The sequence below is a fragment of the Platalea leucorodia genome, assembly GCF_965183815.1.
Source record: "Platalea leucorodia genome assembly, chromosome: 4".
Lineage (NCBI taxonomy): Eukaryota > Metazoa > Chordata > Aves > Pelecaniformes > Threskiornithidae > Platalea > Platalea leucorodia.
Window position 1 is genome coordinate 113,776,783 of NC_138826.1, and position 16,015 is coordinate 113,792,797.

General features: G+C 40.8%; 1 protein-coding gene across 1 annotated transcript in view; it reads left to right on the top strand.

The window, feature by feature from the left end:
- The window catches only part of RELN (reelin), a gene marked incomplete at its 5' end in the record, with an annotated part of 297,323 nt that overhangs the window by 107,879 nt on the left and 173,429 nt on the right, over window positions 1–16,015 (top strand). The window contains one exon of the mRNA XM_082311058.1: window positions 13,913–13,983. Within this exon, the coding sequence (XP_082167184.1) occupies window positions 13,913–13,983 (71 nt within the window). The remainder of the gene's footprint in view (window positions 1–13,912; window positions 13,984–16,015) is intronic.

Below are 16,015 nucleotides of genomic sequence, written 5' to 3' on the forward strand. Positions count from 1 at the left end.
CCCTGCACTAATTATTTTTGAACTTGTAGGTCCATTCCAATGAAAGGTGGCAGCAGCTTAAGTATCTTAAATATATTATCTTGGGTGTTTCTATATAGAGGACTGTGCTGAAGGAAACACTGGGAAGGATTATCATATACAAGAGGATCACAGGCAGAAAAATTTGGGGCAACTCATGCTTGGCAAGGAGCTCTGGCTGAGCATGTGTTTTGACAAACTCTTCCTCAGCCAGGAGGAGTTTGAGTCGAGTTGAGAGACGAAGAGGAAGATGATACCAATGTGGCTGCAGGTGATGAGCTTCCTGTGGCTTAGAAATCACCACTCCTTACTTCAGGTGGGGGGTGACTGTGTGCACACTCCCACTGCATGGTGGTGCACAGGAAAATGCATTAAGTTAAACCACTATCCAATAAACTCGTTGTAAAATCACAGAGCAGCGTTGTTCAGCATACCTGGCATCAAGAATGCAGCCATGGGTTTCTGACTTCAGGAATGTAGGGCTTTCAACAGGATTTTTTTTTTTTAAATTGTATTCCCAAAAATTAAGATGGGATTTTCTTACTTATTTTGATACAAGTTTCAGAAGTTTAATTCCTATAAACATTTTTTCAAAGCATCAATAGTGTTTAAAATAGACTATTAAGGAATGTAGGTGCAGTTCCTTTAAAATACAGTTCAACAGGACCAATATTTATGCTCTAGAGAGTAAACCTGAGCATTTGAAAAACAAATATTTTCTGAAATTTAATGTATTTTGTTGTGCATAATGAAGCATATGAGGTAGTCTGGAAAAAAAAGAGCAGTTTCAATCATGCTTCCTAAACCCAACAGATAAAAATTCTATACAATGTTCTTATAGGTAAACTTTTCAAAAGACCAAGTATCAGTGTGGAAAATACTGAAGAACAATTTTCCACAACACTACTAACAGCTGCGGAAAAGTAAGGTATTTCCCTACAGCAAGACAACATGAAAATTTTTGTAGCAAGCATAGATGAAAAGATTTGTGAATGGAAACTTGGATAAGATTCATGTTCTTGTTGACTAAATGTATCTAAAAATATTTATGATGTTTTCTATCTCTCTTGGTTTAGGAATTCTGATAATTTTTCATGTAATTTTATACAGAGTCAGTAATACAGCCAGAACAGTGTTTAGGTGCAGTATATATTGAGAAACAGAAATAAATACATCATTTGAAATTCTGAAGCTAAAAGGTACATGTGAACATGTGTCCACTGAGTATTATTAACATATAAACCTAGGTCTTCAGTTTAAATGCAAGGGATTGGCCTCAGGTCAATTAAATAAAAAAAGGAGATGGGCAGCAATGTCATACAAGGAATCCAAACTTCTTATGAGCTGTTTGATTGAGGGATCCTCAGAAATGGATGCACCTGGAAGCTAAAAGGCATAGACCACCTGCTGTATTTTAAAACATTTTATTTGTTGTTTGCAATATATTGTTTTTCACAGTCTTCCTACTAGAGTAACATAGCAGAGTTAATCTTTGCCAGTGAACGAAGTATGCCTGTTTCCTTAGCATGTGCCAAACAAGTGGTACTGCATAGTTAGTGCTGCTATTTTTACAGCATTGTTTTTAGATGCTGTTCTCGGATATGTCTTATTTTCTTCTAAATTGGTAATTGTATCCCTGTCATCCATATGCCTTTACCAGTTAACAGTTTACTGCTATTCCTTCCCTCTATCTGATGTGTCTTACTTCAAGTCTTTTGACTCACAGCCACATCCATCCCATCCACAGGGACAAGGTACCTTCTAGCTTATGGTATATTGTTTTTTCGTTGTAGTTTTTCAAGATTTCAGCGATTCTCTGTGCAGACTTGGGATTTTTTTTCCAGAGATCAACAGTTGTTTGGTGACCATTCAAAATGGGACATTGCCATTTAAAATGGAAAATACTTGTGGTACCTGTATGAGACTTTCCATCAAATCTAGTATTTGTTGTGAATCCATCCATAACAGCGATGCTCGGACATCTGGTCAGTTTTACTTAGACTGCACACGATGATTTATCTCAGGGATGGGATGTCACTGCTTCCCAGTGTTGGGGGACTCTGCCTGGAGCCAATACTTTGGATATTTTTGCCAATGGGAGTGCTCAGAAGGACCAGCATTTTAGAAAACCTGTCTGATTTACCCTGATACACTCCTGAATTTATCCTGAGCAGCTTATGGGAAGTGTCTCCTCCCTAATGGTGCAGGGGCTTGTACCAAATGCAGTGGTGGACCTACTGCCCAAAGTTCCTTAGTTGAAGAGGAGAGATTCATGAGACCAAACCCACATTTTTTGTTGTTGTTTATTTGATGCAATCTTCTAAAAAAAAAAAATCTTAAAAACTGTGACACACCGACAAGCTCAAAAGATTATCAGTTTTGAGAAGAGGTCCTCTTTTATCATGAAGTGTTAGCTCAAGTTTGCTGTTTAGTCAACCATAAACTTCTTAGCTATACAAATTACAGATGAATTTCCCTAATTTCCAGCACTTGGTGTTTGGGATTCCAGACGTAGGAATTTGAGCTCCCAAGCAGTATTTCATGTAACAGAGCAACAATTATTTGTGTGTATTGGAAAAGTTCACCTTCTTGGCAACATTACTGAACTGAATTCCCAATGTATTCCTTTTGATTGAAAACTGTCATTAGCAAATAAATGAGGAGTTGAAATCTGGTTGCATTTCACCCACTTTGCCATTTTTTGTTCATCTGGGACATAGGGAATCCAGTGTTGGGACTGTGCTAAAGAGTCTCAGAACATCAGCAGGATATTTTCCTACAAAGATTCATTCTAGTGTCACGCTCATTCTGCCAGAGATTTCTGAAAACAAATCTGTGCTCAGAGGAAAAATGAGTCAGTAACAAAGAACTGAGACCAACCATCTATCCTGGAAGTACTTATGTTATTGCTTAGATTCTGTTACTTCAGTTTCTTTCAAGGCTGTGGTTATAAATCTCTTCATTAATACTTTACTTCAAGAGAAGGGTTTTTAGAGTTTGATGTCTTTTTTAATAATAGGCTTAAAGAATTATTATCAACATAGTATCAAAAGGAGATATTATGGCAATGTAGCTTAGTGGATAATTTATTTCTCAGTGAGATAAATCATGGATTGTTTCCTAGTGAGAAACATGGGTTCAAACTCATTATTGTTGGAACCGTATATTATATGGGAGGCTGCTGTCCAAATGAATTGTAAATTGAGAGTATTTATGCCTGTGTCAAGTGACTGACCAATTCAAGCTAAAGTTCACGCAGCAGTTTCTGTTTAACATAATCTTGATAACCCTAGCAGTATTTTATTATGCAAAAACATTCACAAATACCAGAACTGTGAGCCTGGACACACTATTGGGCAATGTGGCAAAAGGCATAGCAGGGCTGTAAGTTTTTGATGAGTGTAACTGACCCTGCTTTGAGCAGGAGGTTGGTCTGGAGACCTCCTGAGGTCCCTTCCAACCTGGATTTTCTTATGATCCTATGATCCTCTCTGGGGTGTGAAGATGAGTCTGTGGGGGCAGACCATGCTCTCCTGGGTGGAGGGAGAAAAAATTCTGCCCGTGGCTCAGAAGCAGCTGAGTTCACCCATTTTGGAGCTGGCAGCAGGAGGGGAAGTTGGGTCCTGAGCACAGCTGCCAGCTCGCAGGGGCAGAGCTGCTGTCCACTGCAGAAGTGGAGGCCAGCACCAAGGGATGCTGGGCCATTGCTGACATGCTGCAAGGGGAGCACAAGGGCTTTGCGCAGCCGTAACAGCTGCTGAAAGTTGCTGGTTTGGAAGGCAGGGCTGGAGGACAGGACCTATTGTGGAAGGACACAGAGAACATATTGTTCTCTTTTAAATCTGTTTTTATTTGATCTCTGGCTGAGGTGGGAGCAATTAGATACGATTTAGATAATTCAGGTCTCTGAGTGTCTCTTAATCCAAACGTCAAGACATTACTCAAGTGGGCATCTCTGAAACAAACATCTTTGTTGAAGAAGAGCCTAACTATGCCGTGAGCAGCAGGATCCATGAAGCCCGGTTTCCTATATCTTCGGGCAGTAAGTCCCCATAGCACCCACACTGCAGTACTCCCAGGTGCCCTCACACCATGTCTCAGCCTCACCTGCAATGCCTCCAGGCTCCCTGAATAGCCTCCTACCCTTCCCCAGAACATCCAGATCCTATTGATGCCAGGCCTCCTCACCATAGTCTATCCAGTTTATGCCGTGTACCTGATGCCATTCCACCTGCTTCTTTTGGCTGGAGTTCTGTGATACTTAACAAATTTGTCATTTTTTCAGTGGCTGATGGAATTAATTATTCTCCTGAGGCAATATTTCACCTGCCTATTTCTATTTGTAAGCTGGTATGGTCTTAAGGGATATATGTTTTCTTCCAACACATAAATCTGTCTGAAATTAAAAGCCATGCAGGAGAAATAACTGTCCTTTGTATGATTGGTGACCCTACATTTTTTCCAAGAGGTTCACCATATTCCCAGCACGCAGGAGGCAAGTGAGAATGGGGAAAGAATAACAGTTCTTCAATAACAACTGTAGCACGTTCTTCCTTAGTTTGATTTTTATCAGTCTGTGAAAGGCTTGCATGCTTTGTTTGTTTTTCAGTCCTCTGAAAATATTTAGGACAGTGGGAAGAGTGCAAAGAAACATTAGGCAAGGATTGTAATATTTCAGTGTTCAGTGAAGCCTTAGGAAGCAGAAACCTGTCCCATGTGCTCTGGGGTGCAGCCTGTGGATGTTTTGATTTTTGATGGAACATTTTCTAGCTTTAGACTAAGGAGACAGATTTTATCCGTCCTTTGTAATCTGCTTTGCACACTGTGGATGCACCAGTTGCATCTCTGTAATTAATATTGAAATGAGTGTTTGTTAAGAAATGGGGTTAATTTGGCTGTTTGAGGATTTCTCTGTGTGGGTTGTAAAGCAAATACAGGGGATGAGGTTCCAGATTCTCGTATGGTCCAGGTCATCCACAGCTGCTGGCAGCGTCCTTTGGGCACACTGGGCAGCTAAAGCAGGTTAGAGCAGGCTGCTCAGATCTTAACTGGGAAACGGATAGCAATGCAGATGGCATGAGAGCAGTGAACTGAAAATGTGGCCTTAAAATCGTCATTTTCCATTATTTAGGATCTTTTAAAACTAACGTTGTTTTCATTGTAGGATCTCATATGCTGTTTCAGATTTTACTCTTTTAGATTTTAAGTGTTTTTAAGTTTTCACTGTACTAATAAAATAGCTGAGTTTTATGTATAAAAAATTATCACATCAGAAAACCCCAGAGCATCAACTACCTGCAAACTCTGAATTTTCTGGAATCACGCAAACCCCTTGGCACTTCTGATGAATATTCTGAAATACACAGCCATAAACTCAAGGATAGGGAGAATCAATATCACAGTGTGTGCACAAAGTGTTGGACGCAATGAACTGGTTAATTCTTTTGTGCTATGAAAAGCAGTTCTCAAAATAAGTGTTGATTAATCTGATTAGATGCAAACCCTGCTTTCATTTCTTTGTTTTTACCTGACATGCTAAACCTTAGAATCATGGGACTGCAGGATAGTGCAGACTGGAAGGAACCTCAGGAGGTCTCTAGTCCAACATCCTGATCAAAGCAGGGTCAGACCAGGTTGCTCAGGGCTTTAATCCAGTTGGACCTTAAAATCCAGCAGCTATGGAGAGGAACTGCTCAACCTCCCTTGGCTGGCTGCTGTCGGGTACCCCCAGAGTCATCTCTTCCCCAGGCTGGATGAGCCCTGGTCCTGCAGCCTCTCCTCACAGAGACGGTGCTCCAGCCCCGACCGTCTCGGTGGCCTCTGCTGAACTCACCCCAGTTGATCAGCACTGGTAAACTTGGTTAGTATGCATTGTTAAGAAAGGGATCATACTCATTGTAGAAGCGTGTAGGAAATAACTATGTACTGCAAATCCGTTTACTTAATGCCTGTATGTTCCTTTAGAGATGTCAGGTAATTTGAAAATCCACAGTAAGCTGTAACATTTCTTCCTGTGATACAGGCAAAGACAAAGACTTTCTTGTTCTTGAAGGGTTATTTAGGTGATTGAATGATATCGTGATTGAATATAGGCTTTAGAAGACTACACAAGCAAATTTTGTGGGGAAACTCGGTATTTTTTATACAAAAAAGATGTAATAAATTCATTAGCTTAGGGCTAAATATAGATTTTAAACACTTACAAATACTCAATGCATTAAAAACCTAAAATCCATACAATCGATGTTTCACTACATAATAAAGTACAATAGATGGCAAAACCTAAGACAAGGACAGCACCCTCTCCCAAACACTGAAAAAGGTGGAAAACACAGACCTAGTTGTTGGCACTGTGTCAGTAGAGAGACAATGGATGCTTGTTCTGTTATTTATATGAGCTGACTGCTTGGCAGATGCCACTGCAATAACTCTTTATTTAAATTGTAGAAAAAACAGAATTTGCTTTCCTTTATAATCACACAATGCAAAATACTAATGAAAATGTTGGATTTCCTGTAGCTGAGAAGAAAGTATTGTCCTAATATGCTTTCAGTCAGCACGAAGCTCTAATCATTCCCGTCACATAAAACTACATAGAATTAGAAAAACCCCATCTTTTTATTCTCTGATACAAGGGAAAGGAGGTTATATATATTTTAAAATAGCAATTCGTACTTTTTTCCTCGTTCATAATGCATATTTACTGTTCCGTTGTATCCCTCTTTTGTACTCACACCTTGTAACCAAACAAAAGTTTGGTGGTTTTTAGGACTACAAAAGAAAGTTCTTATAAACTGTGAAGTGTAGGGGCAGGAGCTGTCTGTGCACCCTTCTGCTCCCAGTGCTGTAACCTTAGATCCGTTCTCTGCAGTATAGGGTGTAATTACATGCTCATCTCATTTATTTTTCTACTTGAGGACATTTGTTTTATTCAAATCATGGTTAAAGGAAGCACTTAAGTGGGTGCTTAAATCAATCCCTAATCAGACCAGCACTTCCTAAGGGTACACAGCCTAGCATAGGTTTCTGTGTTAAACCACAGGAACTTAAATCCACTTCATATTGGGCTGATGTTACCGTTTAATATTCCTCCCCTTATATTAACTCCAAATCATCATATTGTCTCTCACGCATATAACTCTTTTTTTAATGCCGAAGAGCAACAACAAAATCTGCCTTATAAGTGTGCGCTGAACCATGTATACAGTTGAAAAGGTACCCATCAGGCCAACACACAGGAGTGTGCACGGACCACTGCACACTTTAAAAGTGCCTTGGTTGAAGTGTGGTTGAAGCTGTAGGTTTTAAAAATGAATGTTTTGCATGGGGTGTACTGAGTGAGATAAAAGTTCTGCAAAACCAGCTGGATGCAGGTTGGGTCTAGCAACATTGAGTGAGTTACAATTAGCTTTTTAGAGTGCACGGATAGTGTGGGGGAGGGAGAAATAGCCCATCTCTGCACACACTGTGTTTTATCCCAACCCAGTGACAGTTTCTGCCAGCCCTATCAATGTTTTGGTGCGTGCTTCATTGATGGCAGTGGGGTTTCAGGTAAAGCTGGTCAATATGGGCACACATGTGCTCGCTTCCATAGGCAGTAAATGCACACATGTGGCTTTTAAATGTTGTTTTAATACCAAAGACATTTGCAAAAGGAGACTCTGATTTCTTTCCTTGGTGTTTATTGGCTCTTTCTGTGAAGGCTTTTGACATTTGCTCTGCATTTTCTGTCTCTTAGACTTCATTATTATTTTCAAAACAATTTTTAACAAAATTTTAATAAGACCATTCAGTGTGCCCTTAGGTTGACTCTTGAATCTCTTTCCCGGTATGGGCAGTCCCCAGAGACAAATTCAGAGACAGGAGAGAAAGTGAGGTGGCTCTTGTTCCTCTTGCATTTACTCTATATGAAGGCAAAGGAGTCTTAACTTACCCATGGAGTAAGTCAGGAGCATAATTTATGAATGTGAACCACAAACTTCAGCCCAGGACAGCTGCCCCAAATGAAGTGGTTGCTCTTTGCCCTCTAACACGTACCCTAGCTTTTGCTGGCCATTTTAATCCTTTCTCTCCAAAGTCTTTTCACCTCTGATTGAGGCTTTTAGAGCAAGTGTGCTAATTCCAGTCTCCTGAAAAAACATTACATAAATAATTACATCTTACTTGCCAAATTCCCCTGGCAGTTTCAGCTGAACATGGTCAAGACAGATGACTGAAACTGAAAAAACAACTTAGAGGCATTTAACCAGTAGCTGAAAGCCTCCTACCCTGGCACCTTCTGGAGCAAGAGCCACGAGGGCTCTGTGCATTTTCCCTGCTGGCCCCGACCGGGGTCATCTCCCAGTCAGGTTTAATATGTTGGTCTCGGCTGCTGTTGGAAGAAATGGTCACCGTCACATGTTTCAGCCATGGTAGGAGAGACAAGCTAAAACACACACCAGCCTGGCCTCACCTCCTGCCACGCACAGTAAATGGTCATTAAACTGCCTTTGCAGGGCACGGTGTTTCATACTCCCACCAAGAAAGACTGGACACACCTGCCTTGTGCACTTAATCTCCAGAAGGCTTATTTCTCATCTTGCTTTTGAGTTTATTTTATTTGGAGACCTTTTAATTAGACAGTATTTGAGGGTGTGTGTGTTTTTTTTCTAAAGACAACAACTAAACCAGGACAAGCAGAGGTGGTCGTACAAATTTAATAATGCATTAAAACCCACACAGTTTATTTGCCTAAAGAGAGCAAATATCTACCCTGGCCTCCGGGCAGTGCTGCTGTGCATCCTTTCCACACGTGGAGCAGGCAGAGCCAGGCAGCAGAGGCAGTGTCCATGCATGGCTCAGTCCCACCTACCCTCCTGCCCTGCTGTGCTCTCCTGAGCGGAAACACTTGCTTTAATATGCGCTTGTTAATGGAAGTGTGTTAGCAACGCATGCAAATCCAATGTGAATTACAAACAAAATACCTCAGTATAAAACCATGAGAGCAATTATTGGGTATGCACTGCTTTGTTTTTCGTTCCAGCCCAGGCTCGTCAGATGCCCAGCACCAGCCATCTCCCCTGCAGTAGCAGGGAGGGAGCGCAGTCCATGCCATCAGTGGATCAGACCTGATCTGGGGGCACAGCGCTGTGGAGTGTGGGAGGAACAATCTCAGCCTGGTGTAGTCAGTCACTGATTTCCCTGGAACTGGTGTTGTGGGTGTCACCCTAAATTTTCTCCAGTGGAAGCAGTCACACGAACCATTGTGTACAGATATGCAATGCAGCTGCTAGCAGCGGGCACAGGGTTAAACTCTGCTAGTGTGGGTAAAAAAATAACCTTGGTCCTGTTGAAAACCTTTTGGGGAGTGTCATGAGGTGGGGTATTTTACTGTAGGAAACCTGAATCTTTTCCCAGATCCCTCCCAAATGAATTTGTCGCAGTGCCTTCCCTCACCAGGGAAAGGCGCAGATGCCAAGCACCCCTGTTAAGGGCAGAGTGGGCACCAGGTGCGCAAACCCCAGGGCACAACCAGATGGTGACAGCTTCAGGGGGAGGCCTGGGACAGGTCCTCTGCTCATGGGAGTACAGCTCAGCGTGCTGCTTCTAATCAACAGGAGGCTGGAGGGACGTCTCTCTACAGGTTCATGAATGTATGCAAGTGTCTCTGGAATTCTTTCTCCCAAATCACCTGCAACGATTTGTGTCATTGCACAGGGGACAAATTGGTAATACCTAGGCTATGTTCAGAGGAGCTGGCAACACTGCACTCAAATAAAGTGTTTTTAAGCTTGTTAGCATTTGAGCAGAGTGGCACTTCAAGTCCTCTTTCACAGGTGACATGGATTATATATAGTTCAAGTAGAGAATCAGCAAGTCATGTTTCTTTATTTGCTTTTCAGTGACAGACAATCTAAAAGTCTTTATTGGCACCTGATTTCAACTTGAATAGTTGTGGTTTAGGAAGCAAAACTCTTTACAGAGTTGCTGTAATTGAAGCGTGGCGTTAGTAATGGCTTGAACTGACAGTGAGCCTTGACACCTGATACAGTCGTCTTGTGTTCAGGCCTCTTTTCTTCCTCTGTCAGCAGTTTATCTCCTCTTGCTACTTTTAAAACCGCATTTTCCTCTCTCTTGCATAGCCCCAAGCAGACAAATACATCTAGGCTAATGGAAGTCTGAAGTTAGTATAAAGAGGAACCTTATTACCTCTCAGTTGTTTTTCCTTCTAAGCTCTCATTTACCATGTCAGGATGTTCCTGTTCCCTCCCATTGGAAAGATTCATTCCTAGTGAGGAATTACCTCTGGGGACACATGGAGCATGCATCTTGCCTTTTGGCTGACTGACAGGTTAGATGTGATTAGTCACTTGCCCTTTAGCTGGAAATAAATAGCATACAATGACAGAGTGGGACTATAGACTGGTGTGGAGTAACAGCAATGAATAGCTACTGAGTACACCTCATCTAAGCAATAGTTAACTACATTAAAGACTGTACAGAAACCGTTGAAAAACAGCACAGGTATCAGTTAATGAATATACACGTCAAGAAAACAAAACCCCATAATTAAGAGTTGAATAATTTTCTTTCTCTAGTAGTCTTTTTCAGGCATTGCCAATATTATTTTTATTATAATTACTATAAATATTATGCAGTTTTTATTCTTGAGTGTCCACATAGGGATGGATATGTTTTTAGATATGCTACATATTTTTAAAAGAGAAAAATCCAAATTCATGATCCTGTTCCATTAATCTCACCTGTCAGGTAGGAACATGACCAACAAAGGAAGTTCAATACAGAAAAAGTATGTTTTGCACTTCTTTCTAAAAGTAGCTTAGTTTATGCATAATTGCACTGCGTTATTGTCATTTGCTTCATGAATAAAGCATAAATAGAGAGAAAAACAAGCAGATAATACTGGTAAACTGACAGTAGCAATACCCTTAATAATTCTCTGAAGCTGCACTGGCCGGTGCAGAACTCGTGCATATGCCCATTGCAAAACTAATGCTAATGTGAGCATATGCTGTAGGAAGCCGTGCCGTTACTGCACGGCACTGTTGTCCCCAGGGTGCAGATCGCTCCTGCTATGGCGCAGCAATAATTGGCTCCTAGTCTGCATTATCAAGCAAGGAATGATAGACATGGAAAGATGCAGATCATTCAGCTGGCTGCTGGCTCTCTCCCCAAATCCCCTTTTTCTCACACGCACGCAGAGATCCAGTAAACAGTACACAGTTTGGTATTATTTGGTATTTGTTTGCAGTCAGACGCATACTCGAGCTCCCCTCTGCATGTGGTCCGTGTTTCGAGAGTTTGCTCCTATCTGCCTCATAAAGGAATTTTGTGGTTGCCATCGTTGTAGTGTACATCCTGACTTGTATCCTGGGTTGTTGCATAAACAGCATCTCTGAAGTCCCAGTCCGCTGCTAATACAAGTTTTCTTTCTCACTGTCTGCAAAGAGCTCTCTTCCACCCTGCCAGCCTGGGGGAGGGATAGAAATGTCATACAAAATACCTTCCATGCCTTAGGTGTAGCGTTTTCTCGTATGTGCCTAGAAGCACGGTGAGACAGGTTTTTGCTCAAAACATGGAATTCCCACAATGAAACATATTTGCAAAACATGTCTGTTGGTGGTGCGTTGGACCGTCTGCTAGAGGAGGTCACCATATCTGGTCCTTTTAAAGAAGCATGTGTTTGATTTTGGAGATTGTTTGGTCCCTTCTGACTTGTGTGTCTGCATACGCCTGTGAGGAAATTTGCAGAAACCTATGTAGTGATCATGGTTTCTTGTGTATTCATGACAACAGAGCTTTAAGAAATACTTTAGTTCGTACTTTTGAATGAGACTTAAAGTCTCAGCTCTCCTGCCTTTCTTTATGCGCTGGGGCAATATATTTGTTTTTATTTTACTCTCTACTCAGTATGGTCACTGGGCATGACAGCAGATGAAGAAATACTAATGAAGAACTATGGCATGATGTTTTGCTGTATTTTGCAGAAGCGTTGGAAATCCTAAAATAGTTTTCGTGATGCACATGGTAGGGACTACAACCAAAACCTCACACTGGTAATGTGGCCATGGGACTGTAGCCAAAATGCTATTGCTACCAGGTGAGGCAAGGCTCCAGCTTTACGTATGCCTCTGAAAGTCCAAGCAGATGGAAAAAGCAACACAGCTCTCCTTCCGCAAGCAGAGGAAGGGAATGCCCTAAAAGCCCTAGGAGCATCAGGTGGCCATAGTTTTGCATTTCTGGACACACAGATTGGTGTAAATAGAGCTTTTCTAAATGAGCAGGAAGCAAATCAGATCCCAGAGAAGTTTTCAGTTACTCCTGTTTGTACTCTGACAGTTTGCAGAAGGATTTTACCTTGAGAATCCATCGTATATGAAAAATTTAATATTACATGTGTTACTTTTGTTGTTCTTCCTTGTCAGTGTAACTGGCCCAGTAGCCAAGAAAAAAATTACATATTTTGGCTTTCCTTTTGGACCATTCCTTTCTGGTCCTTCCTGACATTTTCATAAGCAAGTGAGGCATGATCCATTAGAGAGGGCACACAGCTGGCTGAAACACCATGCTCACAAAGTAGCTTCCAGTATCTTACTGTTAAACTGAGAGGCTATTTCAAGGAGTTCATATGGTTCTTTCTTGGGCCCATTAATGTTAGTTATTTTCATTACTGACTTGGAGAAGGGATAAAGAACATGTATGAAGAGTCTGTATGAGTCTAGACAGATATTGGAAGAACTTTGGCTGCAAGAAATCAGACTTCAAAGGCAACACTGGCAAATACTGAAAGTTTTTGAAATCTCCAAGATAAAACTGAAGTTGTGAAGTACTACACTTAGAAAAGAAGGAAGAAATGAGCAGTTGGAAATAAAGAATGACTAGCACTGTTAGCATGACAGCTCTGTAAGAGAAAACCAAATCAAATTGTTTTGTATTTCTTGCTGATTATGAGAAAACAAAATGACAAATCTTTCTCCGTGGTACATTAGCTGGTCTGTTAGCTGTGGGTTATTAATAGGAAATAATTGTTCTTTGGACAGAACTGGTGAGACCTCAAGTATAGAAACTCTGTGTGCAGCTCTAGGCATATCACTTCCTCAAAGATGGAGACAGACCGAGACCAGAGGAAACCAAGAAATAAGTACGTTGTTCAGAAGGTGAATGGTTAGAGGACAGGCAGCGTGAAGGTACCGGGCTTCTTACTCTGAGGAAAAAAAAAAGAGAAAGAATGATGATGATTTAAAAAAAAAAAAAAGGAGAAGGTAATCCATTTTAGCTTGTCTGGACAATGATGGAAATAAAAAGAAAGAACAACTGAATTGGCAGCAAAACACAATGCAGTGTACCAAGAAATGTTGTAGGGTCTCATTTTTTTGGTGATGTTTGACAGAGGCCTGGGGCAGAGAGCTTACTTGTCTCTCCTTTTGTTTCCAGAGAGGATTTCTGGACACCCATTCAAGCTCTACATTTCTATCAGTAGCATATAACAGTACTGCCATTGCTATTGCCTGTTGGATCGTGTGACTATTAATTTCACAAAGCAGCAGCTCTGCAACCATTTCTTCTGTTCTGCACTGAGACAGGAACGCTTTCTCAGGCAGAGTGATGTGCTTAGCGTTGCGATATGCTTACTTTTTCTCATGTCCTTCATGGAACCCCTATGCCAGTGCTTTTTATTACCAACCTAGCCATTTTGGTTTAGGAACTTTTCTTTTGCTATGCACAGAAACAATCCCTACAAGTTATTCTATGAATTTAAAAGAGTGCAGAAAGAAGAACACAGGAAGAAGGCAGAATGGGACTTCTGATTTGATTAGTTGTGCATACAGATATACATATGCATATATAAGTAAGTATACTACATTATTTACTGTTGTCTTTTTTATGTTCACAGGGCTACAGCTACTCACAGGGGCCAAGTTATATTCAAGGATGCCTTAGCACAACAGTTGTGTGAACAGGGAGGTAAGAGCCACCATCATATTAAAAATATCTGGCAAATGTGGTTTTCCATTGTACCTGCATGTCAGTGTTACTCATCATGAAAGCTGTTTCATAGAAAAATTAGTATCAGGATCTTATTTATATTCTTAAAACTGATACTTTCTTTGGCTTCATACTTCCCATTAGTTATCCAGGAAACCCCTCTGTCCTCTCTGCTAAACATTGGGGAATATACAAAAGTTAAAGTAAATCCTATTGCATTATAGACTTACCTGAAATCAGCCTGTAACAACCAACATTTGTTTTTTGTCAAAACCACAAGCTGAGTTTTAACTGTCACCGTATTCACTATAAGCAAAAAATGCAATATGCCCGCATCAAAAGCTTTGTTTGCCATCCAGCTCACACGTATCTTTGTGAAGAACCTGCCTTCCCATGTTGTGAAAGTAGGCCATCAAATTTTTGCCCGTCACCTACAACATTTGATCAGTTTTATAGCTAAACAAAATGTTTGACTTACACAAACTTTAAAAATCTAATTGTTTGCACAGCTTATCATATATATCCTTTTGATGAATAACCTAAAAATAAATGTCCTGTTGTCAGCTGTTGTCTACAAACAGTACACTGCTTTGAACCTGCTTCATTAGAACAGTGGGAAGTAGAGAAGGTATCCGTCATTTTTGGTACAGGAGAGAAAGGAATTTCTGTGCTGATCCAGTTTTCTCTGCAAAATTCCAGTGATATTTCCATGTGAAAAGAGACAGTGAAACATGGGCCAACCAGTCTAAAATAAATATTTCAAAATTAGAAATGTGTTGTCATACTAACAAGAGAAAATCCCCCAAAGTACATCTTTTGGGGGCATAAGAGCTATAGTTTGTTGGTTTTTTTTTCCTATGAGTTTAGGAATATCTGTGCAATTGCTTTTGCAATAAGAAGCTGTTGAACATTATATCAGGAGCATATATTGAGTTATTCATATAAGGTATGAATACCTCCATGATAATGAGGGGAAAGTATTTCAATTTCAGTATTTGAGTTTTCAGTATTTTAATATTTCAATGGGAAGTAGGAAGGGGGATTCAGAGAGGTGACTGCAGATGTTAGCTAACAAGATAGGAAGTTAGTTATATGGTGAATGAATTAGAAAAATGTAACACAGGTGCTGGCAATCAGAAGAGAGTGTTATAATGATCTGGATGGAAGCTGATTGGGCCAGGCGTGTATCAGTATTTTACTGTGTGGAAGGAAAAAACATCTGGAGAAATTACCAAAATGCATTTGGTATTCAGAACAGGAGATAAATTGTACCCCCGTGATGTGGGTGTGGAAAAGTAGTGTTTCAGTGACTAGTACAGGGAGTTTGGGAACAGAAGTGCTGTCAGGAACGCCATTTGGGATGTGCTAAGGAGGATGTGAGGATGTCTCACACAGGCTACTTGCTGGATGGACACAAGTCAAGAGTGAAAAAATCAATATGCAGAGTCATCAACATAAAATGGTGAAATGCCTCGTAAGCAGATGAAACTCTCCAAAGCATGGCGGTGTAGTGAGTGCACTGTGGCCAAAGGCAGTCTGTGGTGGCCAGAACAGTTAAGGGAAGGAGAAGGAGGTAAAAGACATATTGATGGCAGAGTGACAGAGAGCTGGCAGTGACCAGCATGATGAAAGCTACATGCAAGCAAGCTGAAAGGAAATATATAATTATCAGTGTCAGAACTGGCAGCATGGTCAAGGAGAATATGGGCAAAACAACAGGATTTCTCCCTACTAGAAGAAAATATCTTGGTAAGCAGAGACTAGTGAGTAGAAATCCATCCGTACAGGCTTTGACAGTCCTTTCTTCAGACATGCTGTACTGGGATTTTTTAGTAGGATAGTTGACAGCAGAAATTGTAATTCTTTCACTTTTCTCTGCTTTACATTTCTGCAGTTTTGGAGCATAACCTAACCTCAGATCGCCATTTTAGCAATACTTTTGTTGGTTAGAACAATAAATCGTTATGGTACTGGATGCTGTCCATGAGTTCACAGGGACTCTGCAGGACTA